The sequence below is a fragment of the Melospiza melodia genome, chromosome 4 (assembly GCF_035770615.1).
Source record: "Melospiza melodia melodia isolate bMelMel2 chromosome 4, bMelMel2.pri, whole genome shotgun sequence".
Classification (NCBI taxonomy): Eukaryota; Metazoa; Chordata; class Aves; order Passeriformes; family Passerellidae; genus Melospiza; species Melospiza melodia.
Window position 1 is genome coordinate 2,424,027 of NC_086197.1, and position 20,339 is coordinate 2,444,365.

Sequence of the window (20,339 nt, forward strand, 5' to 3'; positions counted from 1 at the left end):
TTCCATCAGGATCTTCTGCCTCAGACCGTTCCTCTGGTGCCCTCACAGATGCAGGGAATGGTTTGGGTTGGAAGGAACATTCCAGACCGTCCAGTGCCATGGCAGGGACACCTCCCACTGTCCCAGGCTGCTCCAGCCCCAGTGTCCAACCCAGCCTGGGGCATTGCAGGGACCCAGCTGCTCTGAGAACACAAATGAGGAACCCCTGAGGGAGCTGGGGGTGCTCAGCCTGCAGGAAAGGAGACTCAGGGTGCCCCCAGCACTGTCACAGCTCCTGAAAGGTGCTGTGGAATTTGCAGGCAACCCCGACAAGGGAAGAGATGAGGATCTGACTCCATGTTTCAGAAGGCTGATTTATTATTTTATGATATATATTATATTAAAAGAAAATGGTATATTAACGCTATACTAAAGAAAGAGAAAAGCGACATCAGAAACCTAGAAAGGAATGAATAATAAAATCTTGTGACTGACCAGAGTCTGGCACGGCTGGACTGGGATTTGTCGTTAATTAAAAACAATTCACATGCTGGGTAAACAGTTCTCCAAATCACATTCCAAAGCAGCAAAACATGGAGAAGCTGAGGCTTCCCAGCTTCTCAGGAGAAAACATCCTGGCAAAAGGGTTTTTCATAAAATATGTCAGTGTCAAGGTGCCTGTGCCCAGCTGCCCTTGGGCTCTGTCTGCAGCAGCACTGGCACAACCAGAATGCCCTCAACCACAAAGGATGTTGAGGGCATTCTGTTTTCATGTTTCTGTAACACATGATATATTTTTTTATTAAATTATTATTATTATTATTATTATTATTATTATTATTATTATTATTATTATTATTATTATTATTATTATTATTATTATTTACATATTAATTTTATTAATAAAATTATATTATTGACATTATTATTATTAAAAATAAATATTAACTATAAGCTATCATACCTTAAATAAAATAACTCCACCTTTAAACAGTATTACGAAACAGTACTGATTTATTTTTATTATTAAAAATAGATTTATTATTAGCATTATTATTATTTTAAAAAATAATAATGATAAACTATCATGCCTTAAATAAAATAATTCCACCATTAAATACTACTACACTGAACAGTACTAATTTTTATTAATAAAAATTATTATTTAAATTATTATTATTAAAAATAAATATAAACTATGAAATATCATACCTTAAATAAAATAACTCCATTAAACGCTACGATACCAAACATGTTAAAACTCCAATACAAACTAGAATCCAGAACAACAATATAACATCCCCCTATTAACATTATCAATTTTTCTCCATTCCTTTAACAATAAAATACAAACCTCACTTTACTTTCACCTAAAAAAACATACAGTACACCTAAAAACAACTGCCCCAAAAATAAAAGCACAACCCCACCATCTACCATAATCTAATCCAAACCACACTGGAAAAAAAGTAAAATTCCAAAACATTCACTATAAATACATCAATAACATCATTGTGTAGAGAAACACAACAACAAAAGTATTTTAAAAAAGAGAAAAAAAATCATACAGATATTTTAAGGCTAAAATATATTATCAACACCTTCTCAGTGGGATTATTGCTCTTTGTTGGAGTTGATGACAACATCTACAATAAATGCATCAATACCATCATTGTGTAGAGAAACACAACAACAAAAGTATTTTAAAAAAAGAAAAAATCATCCAGATATCTTAGTCTTAAGATATATTAGAGCAAGGTGCAGTGGCCCCTGGTTCTCAGCACCCTCTCAGTGGGATTATTTCTCTTTGTAGGAGTTGATGACATTTGATTGTTGAATCATTTGATTGATGAATTTGTTGTTGCCACCCAGCTGATTCTGTTTTATGAAAAGAGTGGCTCAGCCTCATCCCAACCCAAGATTTGTAGAACCACACATGGCCTTTGTGGCTTAGCAGAGTGAATCCAAGCCTGTTTTCCTAAATAACTTCATGGCCAAATGAAAAATTGGCATTTATTTTGCTTTCTCTTAAGATTACAACCTTCAGTTCCCTCGAGTAATCGTCACCCGAAGTGTTGTAACTGGTGATTGCTTTTTCTGGACACTGCTTCTGCCCATAATATCTTTGATTTTTGTTGGTCACTTAACAGAGGTTTGGGGCCTTTTATAGCTGAAGAGAATAGTTAAATATATATATTGCTCTGGAGAGTAATATTTGGATAATAATGTGCCACGAGTTAGTGTCTTGTGGTTCTTTGTGTTGAGTGCTGTAGCTGACACTTTGCTAGAGAGGGAAAAAGTGCCTGCTTGTTAGAACATATTATTTAGCACCTTTAGAAGGGCAAAACTGGTTGGTTTTGGGTGTTTTTTTTCAGTGTGAGGCTCAGTGAAGATTTTATCACCAGGGTTTTGGGATGATGGTGTGATGGTTAGTCCTTTACAAAGCCTGCAGTGAGTTGTAGCTCTTAGGAAATAAGTGGCACTAATAAATCCACAGTGTGCTTTGCTGTCCCTCGCATTTGGTTTATGCTGCTCATTTGGACCTGTCTGGATATTTTTTGGTGTGTCTGTGTGCTTTACACACGCAGTGATGTAAAGTTACAGTGGAAAATTTAATGCAGGGACAGGAATAACACTAAAATAGATCATTTAAGTGAATGAAACTTTGTCTTTTTTGCCACCTTCATATAGAAGCAGGTTTCAAACTGTTGTAGAACTATTTTTTTCTTTGAAAATTAGAAATATCAAGGTTTAATCTCTCCAAGTAATCCTAGAGCTGGCATCAGCCACTTCTGTGAGAAATATCAGCAAAACATCAGTTCAGTCTCCCAGAGCCTGGATCTGCCTTTCCACGAGCTGGAGCTGAGCTGAGGAGAGCTTGATTCCTTTGCTCCCTAAACCTTCAGAAACCTCCTCCAAATTCCATATTAGGAGTAAATAGTAAGGAACTCTAGCACATGGTTGTTGTTTGCAGTGATGATCCTTGACTTGTGTTCTCCTGATCAGCCAAGTGGAATCTTGCCAGCCTTTATTAAATAATTCTTTTTCGGGTGAGTAAGGCTGAGCCCAAGTGATACCACATGCAAGCTCTAAAAATAGTTTGAGATCTGGGTTGACATGATGAGGTTTGGATGCAAATGTTGGATTGCTAATCATGAAATTTGAGGGGTTGGCTCCATCCACGCTGAGCCTGATGGGACTCTGGAGCTGGGAAAAGTTTGGATTTTGTCCTCAGTAGTGGTGGGACAGGCTCTGGCTACATCTGGGATCATTCTTTGGCTCTGAACTTGTCAAAATGAAGAGCTGGGTTGATCTGTGGAAGGCCAAGAAGTATTTCTCTCTATATTTCTATATATAACATTTAGGTACTACAAAATATTCCACAGAGTTAAAACTGCTCCTCCTTAAGTTCCTTCTAATTAAAGCCTGCGGTTGCTAAATTCTCTTGCCTCCTTGGTAGCAGCATCCATGCCCCTGTTAGAAGGAATTTGTATCATTGCCATGCATGTGATTGTTTATTTAGTATCCTGCTATTCACTAAAACTGTCCCTTAAGCTAAAAGAAAAGTGCCTCCTAAATTTGGGTAATTCCAGCACTCTGCTCCCTTTGCAGCTGCAGGAACCAGCTGTGGGTGAGGTACATTTGTGCATTAATGGTGGTGTGATTTGGATTTGAAGAGGTTTTTCTTCTGTTTGAGGGTTTTTTTCTTCTATTTTTGGAGAGGAGGGGAATTTCATAAACAAATAGTGGTTTGGGATCATGCAGATCAGTTCATATCAGTTTAAATCAAAGTATTCAAACTCGTTTTGTCTCTCAGGGTGGATGGGAATCCTGTCTTAATTTGATAGCTTGCTTCTTGAGGTATTTGGAATTTAGGCAACCACAGCAGGTCAGATCAGAGTCTCCTGAGCTGGGAGTGGGATTTTAGGGAATGCTGTAAAAATGAGGGAAGTGTTCAGTGATACCATTTTGCCTTCAAACAGGTGGTGCTGTGGGGCTTTCCTGAGGCACATCTTGCTTGTAAAGTCTTGCTGGGCACCTCACACCTTCCTGCAGAATTATTTTTGAACCTAAATGTTCTTTTGATAACCCCAGTATGCTCGACAGTGAGTCCCAGCTTTTCATCGGCTGTTCTTTGGGGAAGGTTTGGATTTTTTTTTGGCATTGTAAACCCACTGCTGGGAAACCTGTCTGTCTGTCTCTGCCTGTAATCCAGTGATGATTTCATCCTGTAATTCATTGATAATTGAGATCCAGCTCTTGCAGTTGTCCTTCTCTGGGCTGAAGAGATCTGCTCCTCATGAGGTGTCCTGAGGGCCTGAAGGTTGGCGTTGGCAACCACTTCATCCAACAAATTAGGATCCACAACCAGGATAATTTTTCCTGATCCTCATCCTGTTGTCTTCCCCTTCGGTTCTTGCCCAAGCAAGATTTAAGGATGTGCATAACTTTGCATGTGCAAATGTGAAATTGTTCAATCCTGGAATGGTTTGGGTTGGTGGGGGACCTTAAAGCCCATCCAGTTCCTTTCCTTTTCCTTTTCCTTTTCCTTTTCCTTTTCCTTTTCCTTTTCCTTTTCCTTTTCCTTTTCCTTTTCCTTTTCCTTTTCCTTTTCCTTTTCCTTTTCCTTTTCCTTTTCCTTTCCCTTTCCCTTTCCCTTTCCCTTTCCCTTTCCCTTCCCTTCTTCCCTTCTTCTTCCTCTCCCTTGTTCTTCCCTTTCCCTTTCCTTTCCTTTCCTTTCCTTTCCTTTCCTTTCCTTTCCTTTCCTTTCCTTTCCTTTCCTTTCCTTTCCTTTCCTTTCCTTTCCTTTCCTTTCCTTTCCTTTCCTTCCTTTCCTTTCCTTTCCTTTCCTTTCCTTTTCCTTTCCTTTCCTTTCCTTTCCTTTCCTTTCCTTTCCTTTCCTTTCCTTTCCTTTTTACCCTTTTCCCTTTTTTTCCCTTTTCTTCTTTCCCCTTTTCCCTTTTTTCCCTTTTCCTTTTTCCCTTTTCCTTTCCTTCCCCAAATTCCAAATGTCAGAATGTTTGAAGTAGATATTTATTTGCTTTTGACAAGGCTGGGTAAGAGATGAAATAAATGAGAGCGTGACAAACATTTCCCTGGGATTTTGGGGTGCAGGGGTTTTTGGAGAAAGGATTTAAAATAACACAAGGAAGATTAACTCTGGACTTGATTATGAGTAGCACTAAAAGTGGAGTAAGCTTTATTCCAACCTTTAAGTTATTTATTTAGCAGATTTTACATTCTCAATTGCAGAGCAGAAACCACTGTGGTTCCCTTGCAGCATTTCAGCAGAGATTCATTAGGAAAATTCTTTCTTTGACACCTTTTGGAGAAGTCACACTCGGCACCCGAGTGTAAATAAAAGCAAGAATCAACTCTGCAGTACTTGATCTTTTGCTGGCAGCACTTCCCACGCAGTGATTGTGAGGGCTGTGTGTGGGCACAGCTTGATTAGGGACCAGCATTTGTAGATATTCAGCAATCAGATCTGTGTTTTTCCTTCCCAAGCACTGGGAGAAGAACTGAACCATTTGGTTTGTGCCTCACACGTTCCGTACCCTGCCTTCGAGTCATCACCTACTGCATGTGCAAAAACAAGCTTCAAAAATAGCTTAATAGAAGGAGTAAATTAATGGAAAAACTAAAAATAATGGTGCAGCAATGAGGACCTTCATTACCATGTGCCCTTTTGTCTTTTTTTTTCCCTGGGTTCTGTTTTACAATTATTTTCTGTGCTACAAACTTGTCCTGTGGATTCGCTCGACAGCGATGCTGCTGGGAGAAGTGGGTTAAAAAAAGGAGGATTCTTCTTTTTTTAAGAAGAATCACCTTTTGGCTGAGGTGATGTTAAAAAAGAATCCTTTCACTATCCCTCACCCTTTTTGGGTGGGGATAAAGAGCACAAATGCCTTGCTGCTGTTTCAGAGGTGTCCTCCACACTTCAGCTTTGAGCTGCCCTTCCCTCAGGCTCTCCTGGGCTTACGTTTCTCTTGCTGCCTCTATATTCAAAATCCCTCCACTCTGCCCTTTCCTGTCCATCTGCTCAGTTAATCCATCTCTGCTCAGGTTACCAACCTTTATTTTATTTTTTTTTTTTCCTTCCTGGCCAAAAGAAATAGAATCTTGCCCTGACTGTGTCTGGTGAAAGAGATTTTCCTACCCCAAATTCACATCATCCCTTTTCATCCTGCTGCTGGCATCCTCACCAGTGTTCTCCAGGAAAATCACACATCTTCACTTTCCCAGCCCTGCCTGTCCCATTTCTGCTTCCCTGCTGTTTCCAGTTCCCTACTGACTTCTCTCTGAAGCATCTGTGACTCCACCTTTACTCCTCACTCATCCCCATTTCAATTTCATTTCCAAAATTCCCAGAGCAGCTGGGGCTGCCCCTGATCCCTGCAATGCCCAAGGCCAGGCTGGGCACTGGGGCTGGAGCAGCCTGGGACAGGGGGAGGTGGCCCTGCCATGGCTGGGGTGGCACTGGGTGGGCTTTAAGGTCATTTCCAACCCTAACCATTCCATGAAACACCTTTTGCTCTTTCTCAGAAGGAATTTCTGCTGAACACAGGCAATGTTAATTGATTAAATTCCCACAAATCCTTCTGGAACCCCTCTTCATAAAGCACCTGAAAACAATTCAGGTGTTGCACATTTCATGGGCTGCCCATGGGTGTGGATTGCCTTTTGTTTCACCATTTGTTGTTCCGTATCCTTGTGTTTATTCTGAGAACACTGAGAAAAGAAACACTTTCCTTTTTTTGTTGTTTATTTTGCATTCTGCCAGGCCTGGTCAGAGCATGGCTCCATCAGTAGGACTAAATAAACTCCACAGATCAGAACATCCTCTGCAACACCCCCCTGTGCTGCTGCTCTGGGATCAGTTTAAGGTTCATTTGTAGGGTTTTGTTTTCAAGTGAGGACTTCCCTGGATTTGCCATGCTGGGAACAGCCCCAGTTTGTGGTTTGGACGTGCTGAGCTGCTCTGGGGAGGAGGCACAGCAAGGTTTGATCTCAGAGAGCTGTGGGCTGTGCTGTGCTTGGACACACAGCACCAGTCTGGTCTGTTTAATTCACTGCTTCAGAAGTAGCCAAGGGTTACACAAATAAAATCAGCTGCCTTTGATAGGTGTCAGCACTTTAATGAGGAATTAAATTAAGCCCTGGGTACTCCTGCCCATCTCATGGCACTATTTTTATCTCACGCTCTCCTTTTTTGTTGCTATTTTTTACCCCCCCATATTTTTTATGACAATTGCTTGAAGTCCTGATCTGGGGGGGGGGGGGGGGATTATGCCAGATACCTGCACAGCTGGAAACTCATCAGCCATTCAGATTCCTTCAGTGAGAGTGTCAGTTTTAGCACGAAGCTCGCAAAGCTCACCGTGGTGATTTCAAATTTCCTCTTTAGTAGACATTTTGTTTGAATGCCATGAAGGGGCTCCTCTCCCCAAGCCCCCAGGAGCACAATAAGCTATGCTCTTTGAGAGAGCCCAGATGAGTACAAAGTTGCCTTCATTAAATTTTCTTTTTATGCTTTAGCATAGAATATTTCTTTTTAAGACTGTCTCTCTCTCTCTCTCTCTCTCGTTTCCTTTTGTGTTTTCATCCTATTACCTTTATGAGGTTGTGATGCATCAGCTCTCTGGAAAAGGTGGGTGCACAGCTCCCTCAGAGGTTTATTCCTGTGCTGAAAGATTATTCTGGCATGGGAGGTGCTTCAGGAGCAGCTGGAGAAGGGAAAGCAGATCAAGGAATTGCAAACTTAATAAAGCCGTGCTGTTCCTCACCTGCCATGTGGCTGCTGCTCGTATTGACTGAGAAAAGCAAAGCTTGGAGATTTTGGGTGTGTTGGTTCTGTTAAGGAGTTCTGGAGATTTGTCAGCATTCCCTGGCATTCCTGCTGCACTCCCATGGTTTGTGGTTCTCCTTCAATTAAGTTATGAAATCCCTGAGCAATTAATTAAATACATAAATGAATACTGTGGAGGACGCAATCTTGTTTATTTTACAGGGGCAGATGGTGGTAGGACAAGGGGCAGGAGATTGAAACTGGAAGAGCGGGGGTTTAGATGGGATATTGGGAAGGAATTCCTGGCTGGGAAAGCAGTGAGACCTGAGGATGGATTTCCCAGAGCAGCTGGGGCTGCCCCTGCTCCCTGCAATGGCCAAGGCCAGGCTGGAGCAGCCTGGGACGGTGGGAGGTGTCCCTGCCATGGCAGGGGTGGCACTAAAGAGGCTTTCAGGTCCCTTCCAACCCAAACCATTCTGTGATGCTCTGGTGACACTTTGCTCACCACATGTCCCAAAATACAGATCTCTCTCAGGACAGGGGATAGTTCAGGACCTCCTGCTCTGAGGATCTCCTGGCCCTGCCTGGGACCAGACCAAGTTGCTTTATCCACTCATGCCTTTATAACCTCCACGTTTTCCCAACAGATTCCAGATAATTGCTGAGTTTGCACTATTTACCTTTTCTTATGGGCTTTTCCCTCAGTCAAACCCCACAGACCCTTAAATACTTGTGTAAAATGACCTTTATTCATCAAGCCACTGAATGGTTTGGGTTGGAAGGGACCTTAAAGCCCATCCAGATCCATCCCCTGCCATGGCAGGGACACCCTCCACTATCCCAGGGTGCTCCAAGCCCCAATGGTCAGTCTGGTCTTGGACATTCCAGGGATCCAGGGGCAGCCACAGCTGCTCTGGATATTTTGGAAATGAGATCAAAATTGAAATGGAGAGGAGTGAGGAGTAAAGGTGGAGTCACAGATGCTTCAGAGAGAAGGAGGGAACTGGAAGTAGCAGGGAAGCAGAAATGGGACAGTGGGACACCCTCCAGTATCCCAGGGTGCTCCAAGCCCCAGTGTCCAACCTGTCCTTGGACATTCCAGGGATCCAGGGGCAGCCCCAGCTTCTGTGGGAATTCCATCCCAGCCAGGAATTCCTTCCCAATATCCCATTGAAGTATTAACTGATGCAATCATAGCAGCTTCAGGAGATTCTCTGTTAGGGAGATATTTCATTCCCCTTTGGAGGAGTTTCCTTGCTGTTGTTTCTGACCATCCATCTGTGAGTGAGTCCAGAAATCAATGGGAAACCCTTCAGAGGGGTTCCCATAATGCACAATGGAACCTCCTCTCCCAACAGGAGATCCCGCAGCCTGTGGTTTATGGCCCTCTAATGCCAGGCAGCAATTTCATTTAGTGCTTTCCCAAAAGTGCCAGCAGAGCATTAGGGGAGTGGAGCAAGCCCAGCTGATCAATACACAGACAGTGCTCACCTTCAGATGAATCCAGGAAATGGGCTTGGCTGGCTTGGAGGAAGTGGCTGTGTTCTACAAGGACAGAGCTGAGAGCAGGTTTACAAAAATCCCCCCTGAATGGAGGGGAAAAGTCAGAGTGTGAAAACAAATCACTGAGGGGCAGGAGATGATGTGGCTCACAGGGCTCCCGTATGGCTGGCAATGTAAAGAATCCTTTGGAACATTCAAATAAGGAATTTTGGTCACTGATGGCATGAATCTGGGAAAAAATTACACAATTCAAAAGCTGTTTTTCATGGGTTAGAGAGTTCCCCCATTGAAATGGCTTTATTTACACTGACAGAATTTATGCAGCCGTGCTAGAGCAGCCATTCCTTTCTCTCTTCAGATTAATCCAGGAAATGGACTTATTTGGCTTGGAGGAAGTGGCTGTGTTCTACAATGAGAGCTGAGAGCAAGTTTACAAAAATCCCCCCTGAATGGAGGGAAAAAGTCAGTGTGAAAACAAATCACTGAGGGGCAGGAGATGATGTGGCTCACAGGGCTCCCGTATGGCTGGCAATGTGCAAAATCCTTTGGAACATTCAAATAAGGAATAATACCTGGATTTTGGTCACTGATTGTGTGACTATGGGAAAAAAACAGACAATTCAAAAGCTGTTTATCATGGCTTAGAGTGGAAAAAACCCCACAATTTAAAAGCTCTTCATCATGGGTTAGAGAGTTCCCCCTTTGAAATGGCTTTATTTACACTGACAGAATTTATGCAGCCATGCTAGAGCAGCCCATTCCTTTCTCTCTTCACCTGTGTATAAGAATTCACTTTAAAATCACTTGTGAATAAAGGCACAGCAAGGTTTACTGTGGGTATTTCTAGTTAATTCAGCTTCTCTTGTATTGATTTATCAATTCACACCAGGAGTTTGGGCATTTTAATGGAGCTCTGGTTTAGCTGGACCTAAATCATCACTGCTGGGAGATGTCTACAGAGGACATCCCTGCTGTTTCTGTGTTCCCTGTCCCAGTGCAGACCTTGCCATCCTCCCTCCACGTGCAGCAGTTTGTGGCTGCACATTTTGATGCCTGACATGCCTTTGAAGCACGTGCTGATCTCAGCACAGGGGGGATTAAGGGAAAATCCTCCTCCCTAAGAGTCTGCAGAAGTTTGAACTTGGAGATCATAAAGTGTGGAAGCACCTGGGAATGCATTTGAATTCTGGTTTAGATTTCACGGATTCAGATAATGAATGAAAGGAGGAAGGGATGTTTTATATAGGTACATGCTGTAAAATCAAGGTGACTTAACAGTCTCTTTATTTTAGCACCACGTCTTCAGTGATTGTCAAGAAATCAATTCCCCGGAGGAGCAGCGTTTGTGCTTCGTGTTTCATTCCCCTGATGGAGGAAATCTGCCTTGGCCAATCAGCAAAATGAGAATCAGAATCACAGAGTGGGTTGGGTTGGGTTGGGTTGGGAGGGATTTTGAGGATCACTCAGTTCTAACCCCATTTCCATGGGCAGGGACACCTTCAACTATCCCAGGGTGCTCCAGCCCCATCCAAGTCAGCCTTGGACACTTCCAGGGATGGGGGTGATGCCTTGAGAGGAGGCTGGGCAGAGCTCCAGAATAAAGCAGGGATTTATGGAAAGGATCTCCTGCATGGCTGCACCTTGGGCAGCAGCAGAGCCCAGCCAGGGCTGCACCCAAGATGAACCAAAACGGCCCCAAAATGCACGAGCGCTGCCGGGGTCTGTCCCTGGGATCAGCTCTGCTCCATTTGCACCTTGCAGTTCATTGTCCCATTGCAGCTTTAGCCCAGGCAGTCCCACCCTGCTTGTTTTTCTCTCTGCAGCCCACGGGGTTTGTGCTCCTGGGCTGAGATTTGGGGCATTTGTCCTTGGTGCCCAGCTGGAGCAGGAATTGTTTTGTCTCCCTGCTCTGTGCACACAGCTCACCATCCCACAATGTGAAGCTCAGACCCACACACTAAAGCAGCACAGAATGTGAAAAATAGAAAAGCCAAACCTGAGGCATGAGGACCTCACAGGGATGAATTCTTTCCTCTGGAAGTGTCCAAGCCCAGGTTGGACAGGGCTTGGAGCAGCCTGGAAGGTGTCCCTGACCAGGGCAGGGGGTGGAACTGGATGTGCTTTAAACTCCCTTCCAACCCAAACAGATTCAATAATAATACAATAATTCAATATTTTTGTCTTTGCTGAGCTGTTTTTAGAAGGAAACCCTGAAGCTGTTCTCTGTTCCCACAGGAGATACGAGTCCCATCCCATCTGTGGGGAGCTGCAGGACAAAATCCTCCAGTGCTACCGGGAACATGCCCAGGAGACCCTGAGCTGCTCTGCCCTGGCCAGCCAGTACCTGAACTGTGTCAATCATGCCAAACAGGTGAGCTGGGCCTGTTCTCACTGAAAAAATGATGTAATGATGAGCAGAGGGGTTTCTAATTAGTCCTTCCTCCGTGCCTGAGCATTTCCCAGTGTGTGCGTTCCCAGAGCTCTGTGGAGACCACTCAGAGTTGATTTAAATGCTCGGGTTTCCATCTCTTCCCCTGGGAAGATGTTGTTTAGTGTAGCAGCTCTTGCTGTTGGCAGATGTTTCCTGTTATCTACAGTTTTAGCAGTAAAACAAGGGGATTAAAATACCTGGTTGTCTTTGCCATAAAGATGAGAAACTCATGGATGTCTCAAACTACATTGGTGACCACTTGGAGTTCTTGATTTCTTCTGTCATGTGTTATGCAAGGCTCTAAAATTGCCTTTTACCTGCTCTTAGCCTCCTCTCTTCCAGTTTTTTGTAGGGTATGGATGCCACTGCCAATTAAAATCTTTATGCTTTATTAGTGCAGCATGAAGGAAAATGACAGTAATATGTAAATCATTAAATTAAAAGAAGCTGTAATTTCTCTGTTTTACTCTTTTTCATCAGCTTGCATCTTTCAAAGGCAGAAATGCATATATTGACCTCAATTGTGTTCTTAAGCAAAGCAGGAAATGTGCTCACAGCCCACATGCAGGATGTGTAAAAAGTGCTTAAATCAGTCTGTTGATCTTTATTTCTGCCCAAATCTGTGAGTTAATATTTGAGCAAGTGAGCACACCCATCTCTGTGTGATAGCAGAGACCTGGTGAGTACAACTGGTGTTTGATCATGGTAATCACCTTCCCTGGGCTTAACTCTGCCTGGGCACAAAATCCCTGAGATTTGCCTCTGATCCTTCCCCGTGACCTTTTGCTTTCAAATGCTGCAGCCTTGAGCTGGTATTCCCAAAGATCTGCTGGAATTAGCACTGCTCCTTGTTCCTCAGTCACTGAGAGCTCCCTGTCCCTTCAGATTCACTTATTTTAATAAATCCTTTATTGGGATTTGTTGTGCCTTCCCTGGAAGTGTCCAAGGCCAGCTTGGAGCAGCCTGGGATGGTGGGAGGTGTCTCTGCCATGGCTGGGGTGGCTCTGGATGGGTTTTAAGGTCCCTTCCAACCCAAACCCTTCTGGGAATTCCATGATTTCTCCTCCTGCCCATTTTGGAGTGCACCAACATGAGAATCACAGAATCATTAAGATTCTTTAGCCAATCCAGTCCAGCACAGCCAAGGCCACCACTGACTCTGTCCCCGAGTGCCACCACCACACAGCTTTGAAATCCAGCCCTGCCCTGGCTGGACAAGCCTTTGAGGGAGGAAATCTTGCACAATATCCAACCTCAACCTCCCCCAGGCCGTTTCCTCTTGTTCTGTCACTTGTAGCCCTGTTTTTGGTTTGTTCTCTAATGGATTTCCCCATGGCCCTGCAGCATGTGCAGCATTAATTTACTGCATGTATAATTTTTTTTTATTATTTTTTAAAGTAACCAGAAAAAAATGGATTAATTACTCAGACATGTTTAAGCTGTAAGTCTTTGTAAGAGTTTGTATCTGATAGGAATTTCTTCAGAAGACTCTGATGGGGATGAATTAATTCATGTTCAGAAGGTGCAGGAAAAGCAAATTGCATAAATATGAGCATTAGGTTTTTGAACCCTTTTAAACACCTTTTTTTTTGTTGAAGATCTTCATCCAAGCCTGTCAAGTAGTTAAAAGTGTTTCCTAAATGTTTCTTATTCTGTTTCACACATGCTTCAAGATGAGAATTCAGAGAGGCTTCTCTCATGATAACAGAGAAGGAGAAGCCTTTTATGATGGAAATATTTGCAAGCAGGAGCAATTGTTTTTCATAATGAACTCCAGCCCATCCTCCACGTGCTGCAGCTGTAGTTGTAATTATTTTTACTCACTGTTTGCCCACATGTCCAGACAGTTCCTTTGAAATAATTCCTAAACGCTGCTCTAAAATCACTTCAAAATTACCTTCTCTGTGTGCCTGGTTGGGAGCCAGAGGAGGGGGATAAATGGCAGATGCAGAAATGAGAAAGTTAACTGACACTGGCTACAAGAAACAAAGGGAAGAAGAAAATTTGCTAGAGGGAATAGAGCAAGATATTGAAAAGCAAATAAGTGAGCTAATCCGATTTCCTGGCGGTGAGTCTGGGCACTTGTGCTCGGGCTGAGCACACTCTGTGCCTTTCATAAATTGAATTTATTGACTCCTCTTTCTTCCCTGTCTTGCTTATAATTATCTCCCCCTCTCTTCTGTGTGCTCCTTATTTCTCGTGCTGTCTGTAATCTCATGTCTCTATCTGTCCTTTTCTCCCCTCTTTAGAAAAGCCCAGAGAGTTGTTAATTCACAGGGGTTTGACACATTGGTGTATCTTCCCTTGAAATCTCTTCCCAAAGTCATGAGAAGCTGGGGAGATAAATTAAACTCTGTTATTAATGTTTGCATGTTATTGTAATGATAATGCCAGTAATGGAGAGGAAAACTTAACCTAATGGAGCCATTAAGGGGAAGATATTTGGATTGTGTCTGGCATTTATTTGTGCTGAAGTGACTCCAGCCAGACCATCCATGGCTTTTTAATCCTTTTTTTTAATGGACTTTAACTGTTAAAATACACATTTTGAGGGTGTTTTTTCTCAATTTTCTCCCCTCCTGGGTTACAAGAAGTTCTGATTCTTACATAAAAACACAACTAGTCCATGGTTTAACAAATCTGTGTAATAATTTCCTGCTAAACCATTGAATTCCAGAAGGATTCAGGCCTCTGCAGGCAGGTGAGGTTTTAGAGTACTTAAAATAACAATAATACCAGCAGCTGCTGGTGCCTGTCAGCCTGGCTATAAAATGTTATCCTTTAGCCTTGGATAAAGTGTAAATAAATAGTGTAACCACTATTTTCATTTGTTGGATCAAGTGGGTCCTTAATTATGCATCCTAAATAGAATAAAACAGGATTTTTGCCTCATTTTCCAGTATTTTTACTTGATCCCAATTTCTAGTCTAAAAGAAAAATTGCTGGAATTTGTGTATCTGGAAACGGTGAACTGAAATGCAACAAAAAGACCTCATCATTTAACAGTGCCCTCATTGAAGGAAGTTTATTATGGACAAACTTCCCTCCTTGGGGTTATGCAAAAAAAAAAAAATTAAAAGAAATAATTTTAAAAGGCAAGGAAAAAATGCATTAATTTAAAAAGGACCAGCTTCCCTCCATGGGGTTAGGTTTAATAAAAAAAAAAAAAAAAAAGAAATATTTTAAATGCATTCATTTAAAAAGACAAGAAAAAACACTAAAAACCCCCAAAATGTAGATAAAACCAAAGCAAAGCTTGGAACACACCTGTTTTTCTGAAGGTGAAATTTTGTGGGCAGAAATATGGATATGATGAACAAATATCTGCATTTTCTTTCCTTAGGACACTAAACAAAAGTAGCCCATTCTTTCTCAGATCGCTTGGGAATTTCCTCTGTTAACCTGTGCAGTGTTAAATCAACATAAAGTTAATATTCAGCTCAGATATGGCTTGGAGTGAGGCTGTAATTCCTGTGCAAAAAGGAGTTTTCCAGGTAGAGCTTTCCAGAAATCTCCATGGGGGTGCCGTGGATTGGAGGTTTTGGTAACAGATGAAATTTCCCCAGATTTTTGTTTGTAAATGCACCCAAAGAGCACAAAACTGACTCCTTTTATTCCATCAGCCTCTTCTTCTTCTCCTCTGTGGATGCTGGAGAATTTTGTGGGCACAGGGACAGGCACCATTTGATTGTGTGGATGCTTTGGAGAATTTCACAGTCAGGATTATTAAGGTTGGAAAATACCTCCAGGATCATGGAATCCAAGCATTCCCAGCACTGCCAAGGCCACCACTGACCATGTCCCCAAGTGCCACATCCACATTTTAAAGGGTTTTAAATCCCTTCCCCTGGGCAGCTGGGCCAGGCTGGACAATCCTTTTGGGAAAGACATTTTTCATAAAATCCAGCTCTTAACCCTTGCAGGAGCTGGGTGGAATAGCACAGTTTACTGGGTTATTTAAATAATAATATGAGAATTTGGTTGAAGCCAAACCTGACATGGTTTTAATTCCCTTTATTGTTAATTTTCCCTAATTTCCATGGCTGTAACAATGCAGCCCAGACTTCCAAGCTGTCTAGTGTTGCTCAGACACCTGAATCAGCTGTTGGGAGGATTTCAAGGTTTAAATTTGGGTTTGTTCCTGATATAAAGTCTCAGAATTATCAAATTTCTTCCTGCCATTTCTTGCAAGGAGACTCATTAATCCTTACTCATTTGATGGGTTTTGTAGGCAAGAAAAAGGGTTTGGGTTGGAAGGGGCCTTAAAGATGATCTCATTCCAACCCCTGCCATGGGCAGGGACACCTCCCACTATCCCAGGCTGCTCCAAGCCCTGTCCAGCCTGGAACATTTCCAGGGACAGAAAACCTGGTTTAGTGAAAAGAATTAAATGATTTTTAAGGTCCTTTCCAAGCCAAACCATTCCATGCTCTGTGGTAATGAAGCCCAAGGTGAGTGCAACATGTTGAGATTGTTGGGGTTTGATTCTGACTCAGCACCCAGGAAGGAGCCAGGTGAGGGATATACTCAGTGTTGGATGTTCCCAGGATATTTTTCCTCAAGAGTTTAATTGCTGGAAATGGGATTTTTCTTATTGTAAGGTCGGGTGTTTTAATTTCCTTTAACAGCCACAGCACTACAGCCATGATAGCATGAGGGGAGGTGAAAATGGATCAGTAGTGAGACTCTTCAGGCCTCCAAACCTCTGCCTTGTTGAGTCCTCAGTCTGCTTCACTCTGCTTCTGGGACTTGTTTATCAACAATGTTTTTTGTTCTGCATCTTTATTTCAAAAAATGAAGATTCTAGGGGGGAATTGTAGCCAAACTTCAGAATCATTTGGAGTTACTGAAATACGTGTTTCTCCCTGTCTCTCCCCTCCCCTGTGATCGTTTTTGCAGCAGAGAATGCTTGGGAGAGGAGGATAAAGGCATTGTCCGAATCAAGCACAAGACCATCAACTAATTTCAGCAGAAGAGCTTTTTTTTGTTTCCCTCCCCAAGAACGACCCAGCAGCCCATTTTCAGGGCAGCCCAATAAAGGGAAGAAGTGGAAGAGCCATTTGAAGGGCAGCACGCTCAGGGCTCAATCAGCAGGAGCGCTCGGGAAGCCAGGCCTGGATCTCCTTCCATCAGAGCTCGCCCGTGCGGGGCCGCGTCAAAGCCCACTTATTGCTGATTGAAGGAAGAGAAAGAAAAGAGCCTTTCTCTGACCTCAGAGAGGGGAAATATCCTTCAAATGCTGCTGTTTCACTGGAGGATCTCCTCAGAAACATCTCTCTGTCAGAGGCAGGGGTGTAACCCTTGCAGCACCAGAACGCGGCCGTTCCTTGGGAATAACCCCTTGTCCTCTGACAGAGTTCTCCTCACAGTGTAGAATTGTAAATTGTGCTTTAACTTATTTCTCAAATGGCCTGGCTTGATGAAGTCTCTCTCTCTGCAGGCCTTCTGCTGGAATGATGTTTGTGGCCCAACACTTGGGGTGCTCCATGGGCCTTTGTTTCCATGGGATGGTTCTGTTGTGCTCCTCGCTCGTATCAAGTGCTGACGAGAATGCCTCGCTCTGTACCAACAATAAATCTATTTTATGCACAAGATTGATGCTGCAGTCTGTCTCCCTTCCCACTCCTCGGGGGTGGATGGTGTTCCCTCTGCTGTGTCAATCACGCTTTCCCAGCAGATGTTGTTGCTGAAGCTTTTCAAGCACAGACTTTCATGCACAACCAGCCCTGGTGGCAGGAAGGGGGCTCGGATTGAGCTGTTTTCCATCACAGCCACCTAAAAGGATCCCACGTGATGGGAGTGTTGTGATTTATCCAGCAGCACTTCCCTCCTTGGGAAATGCTTGTGAATGGAGCAGCACAAGCTCTTGTTGCTCGAGAGGGTGTGAGTTCCCCATCCCTGGAAATGTCCCAGCCCGGGTTTGACAGGGCCTGGAGCAACCTGGGATAGTGGAAGGTGTCCCTGCCATGCCAGGGGGATGGAATAACAGCGTCTTAAGGTCCCTTCCCACCCAAACCATTCTGTGATTCTGTGAAAGGCCAGAAACCCCCTAAAATCTCCAAACCAGCTTTGTGCAAGCACCCAGTTCCCTTTAATTCTTTTTCTTCAGGTAAAAACTGCCACACTCCTCCTTGTCCCAAGCAATCTTAGAAAGGACTTTTTACCCAATAGTGAAAGGAGTGATGTCAAATGAGCAGCAAGTCTGGAGCCTTCTGCTGTTTATTTACCTGTTCTCCCTCTCTAATTGGCTGTGTTTGAACCTCATCCTGCTGAACTGTAGGTGCACCTGTGGATCTCATTTATTATTCATGCAAAATATTACCAGTGACTTTCCTAATTATCAAGATGCTTTGTGAGCACTGTTTAATTAAGGATTTTTTTTTTTTTAATGCTACCCAGAGAAGCTGGGATTTTTTTAATTTTTTTTTTTTTTTTTACATGCCAAGCAACTGTAATGTTGGTGGGAGGGGAGGATCCTGGAGTTGAACATCAGGTGCCAGGTAAACTGCTCAGGAGGAACAACAGGGACATAAGCACCGTGTTTACACGGTGCCTTGCTGTAGTGTTTACAAATCAGCTAACTCACAAATCCTTCTCTCTAATGTTCTCTTTTGTAACAGAGAGCCAAGAAGTTGGCAGAGCCAGCCTTGCCAGACTCAGAATTGGCAGCAAAATACAGCATAGAGGAAAAGCAGACGTTTTTTCAGGCCAGATGAGGCTGTAAAATCAGGGGAAGAGCTGTGTCGGGAAGGAAGGTCTCTGCTACTGCCAAATGTTTATTGGTTTCTCATCCTGACAGCCTTGAGCAATGAGAGTCGGCCTTGCCTGCTTTGTTCCAACTGTGTTTGAGGTGTTGCGTTCTTTAAACATCTTCTGTGGCATCAGGGCTGGCATCTGCAGCCTGCCTGGCTCGGGCTTGGGCGAGGCTGGTGGCAGCAGCAGGGGAAGGAGTTTGGAAATGGCCCTGGTGGTGGTGTGGGCTTCAGAACTGTCTGTCCATGGTGTGGGCTGCACAATGTCCTTGATGCGGGCTTCAGAACTGTCCATGGTGCAGGCTTCAGAACTGTCCTTGAGGTGTGCTGCACAACTGTCCATGGAGTGGACTGCAGAACTGTCCGTGGTGTTGGCTTCTGAATTGTCCTTTTTGTGGGCTGCACAACTGTCCTTGATGTGGATTGCAGAAATGTCCATTGTGTGGGCTTTAGAGCTGTCCATGGTGTTGGACTGCAGAACTGTCCTTGGTGTGGTTTCCAGAACTGTCCATGGTATGAACTTTAGAACTGTCCTTAGTGTGGGCTTTAGGGTTGTCCTTGGTGTGGACTGCAGAACTGTCCATAGTGTGGGCTTTAGAACTGTCAGACTGCAGAATTGGTCACTGTGTGGGATTCAGAACAGTCCTTAGTGTGGACAGAATTGTCCATGGTATGGGTTTCAGAGCTGTCCATGCTGTGAGCTGCAGAATTGTCCATGGTGTGCGTTCCAGAACTGCCCTTGGTGTGGACTTTAGAACTGTCCATGGGGTGGGTTTTAGAACTTTCCATGCTGTGGGCTTTAGAACTGTCCATGGGGTGGGTTCCAGAACTGTCCATGGTGTGGGCTGCAGAACTGTCCATGGTATGAACTATATAACTGTCCACAAGTGTGGGCTTTAGAACTGTCCATGCTGTGGACTGCAGAACTGTCCACTGTGTGGGCTTTAGAACTGTCCGTGCTGTGGACTGCAGAATTGTCCACTGTGTGGGATTCAGAACAGTCCTTAGTGTGGACAGAATTGTCCATGGTGTGGGTTTCAGAACTGTCCCTGCTGTGAGCTTTAGAACTGTCCTTGGTGTAGGTTCCAGGACTGTCCTTGGTGTTGACTGCAGAACTGTCCATGGTGTGAACTTTAGAACTGTCCACAGTGTGGACTTTTGAACTGTCCATGCTGTGGGCTTCAGAACTGTCCATGGTATGGACTTTAGAACTGTCCACAATGTGGACTTTAGAACTGTCCATGGAGTGGTCTGCAGAACTGTCCTTGGTATGGGTTCCAGAACTGACCATGGTGTGGGTTTCAGACCTGTCCACGTTATGGGTTTCAGAACTGTCCATGGTATGGATTTTAGAACTGTCCTTGGCATGGGCTGCACAACTGTCCTTGGTGTGGAATGAACAACTGTCCTTGGTGTGGACTTCAGAACTGTCCATGGTGTGGGTTTCAGAATTATCCATGGTGTAAACTTCTAAACTGTCCATGGTATGGAATTTAGAACTGTCCATGGTATGGATTTTAGAGCTGTCCATGGTGTGGACAACCTTTCCCTTTAAAGTAGAGCAGTAATTCTGGATATTTCTGGCGTTTCACCACCACCTCTGCTTGTGCCACCTGCACCTGCTCCTGTGTACCTGCACCCCTGTCCTGCTGTAGGTGTTTGATTTTTTCCTTCTCCCCACTTGCTGGTGTGGGTGCTGAAATATTAAAATCCTGCAAGTTTCCTTTTTAGCATGGAAAACCTGTGGAGAAGTTTCCCTCCTGTTCATGATTTTATGATTCTGTGACCTATTTTAGCACCTGCAGATCCCAATCCAACACCAGCTGCTGGTGACAGCAGGAGCTGCTGGGACAGAGCAAGGCCAGCCTCCCTCACCACCAGCAGG

The 20,339-nt window shown here is 43.8% G+C and overlaps 1 protein-coding gene across 1 annotated transcript in view; it reads left to right on the forward strand.

The window, feature by feature from the left end:
- CHCHD3 (coiled-coil-helix-coiled-coil-helix domain containing 3) overlaps positions 1-17,296 on the forward strand; it is a 155,150-nt gene extending 137,854 nt beyond the window's left edge. The window contains exons 8-9 of the mRNA XM_063153648.1: positions 11,507-11,642; positions 16,602-17,296. Coding sequence (XP_063009718.1) covers positions 11,507-11,642; positions 16,602-16,628 — 163 coding nt within the window. The 3' untranslated portion in view covers positions 16,629-17,296. The remainder of the gene's footprint in view (positions 1-11,506; positions 11,643-16,601) is intronic.
- The last annotated feature ends 3,043 nt before the right edge of the window (positions 17,297-20,339 follow it).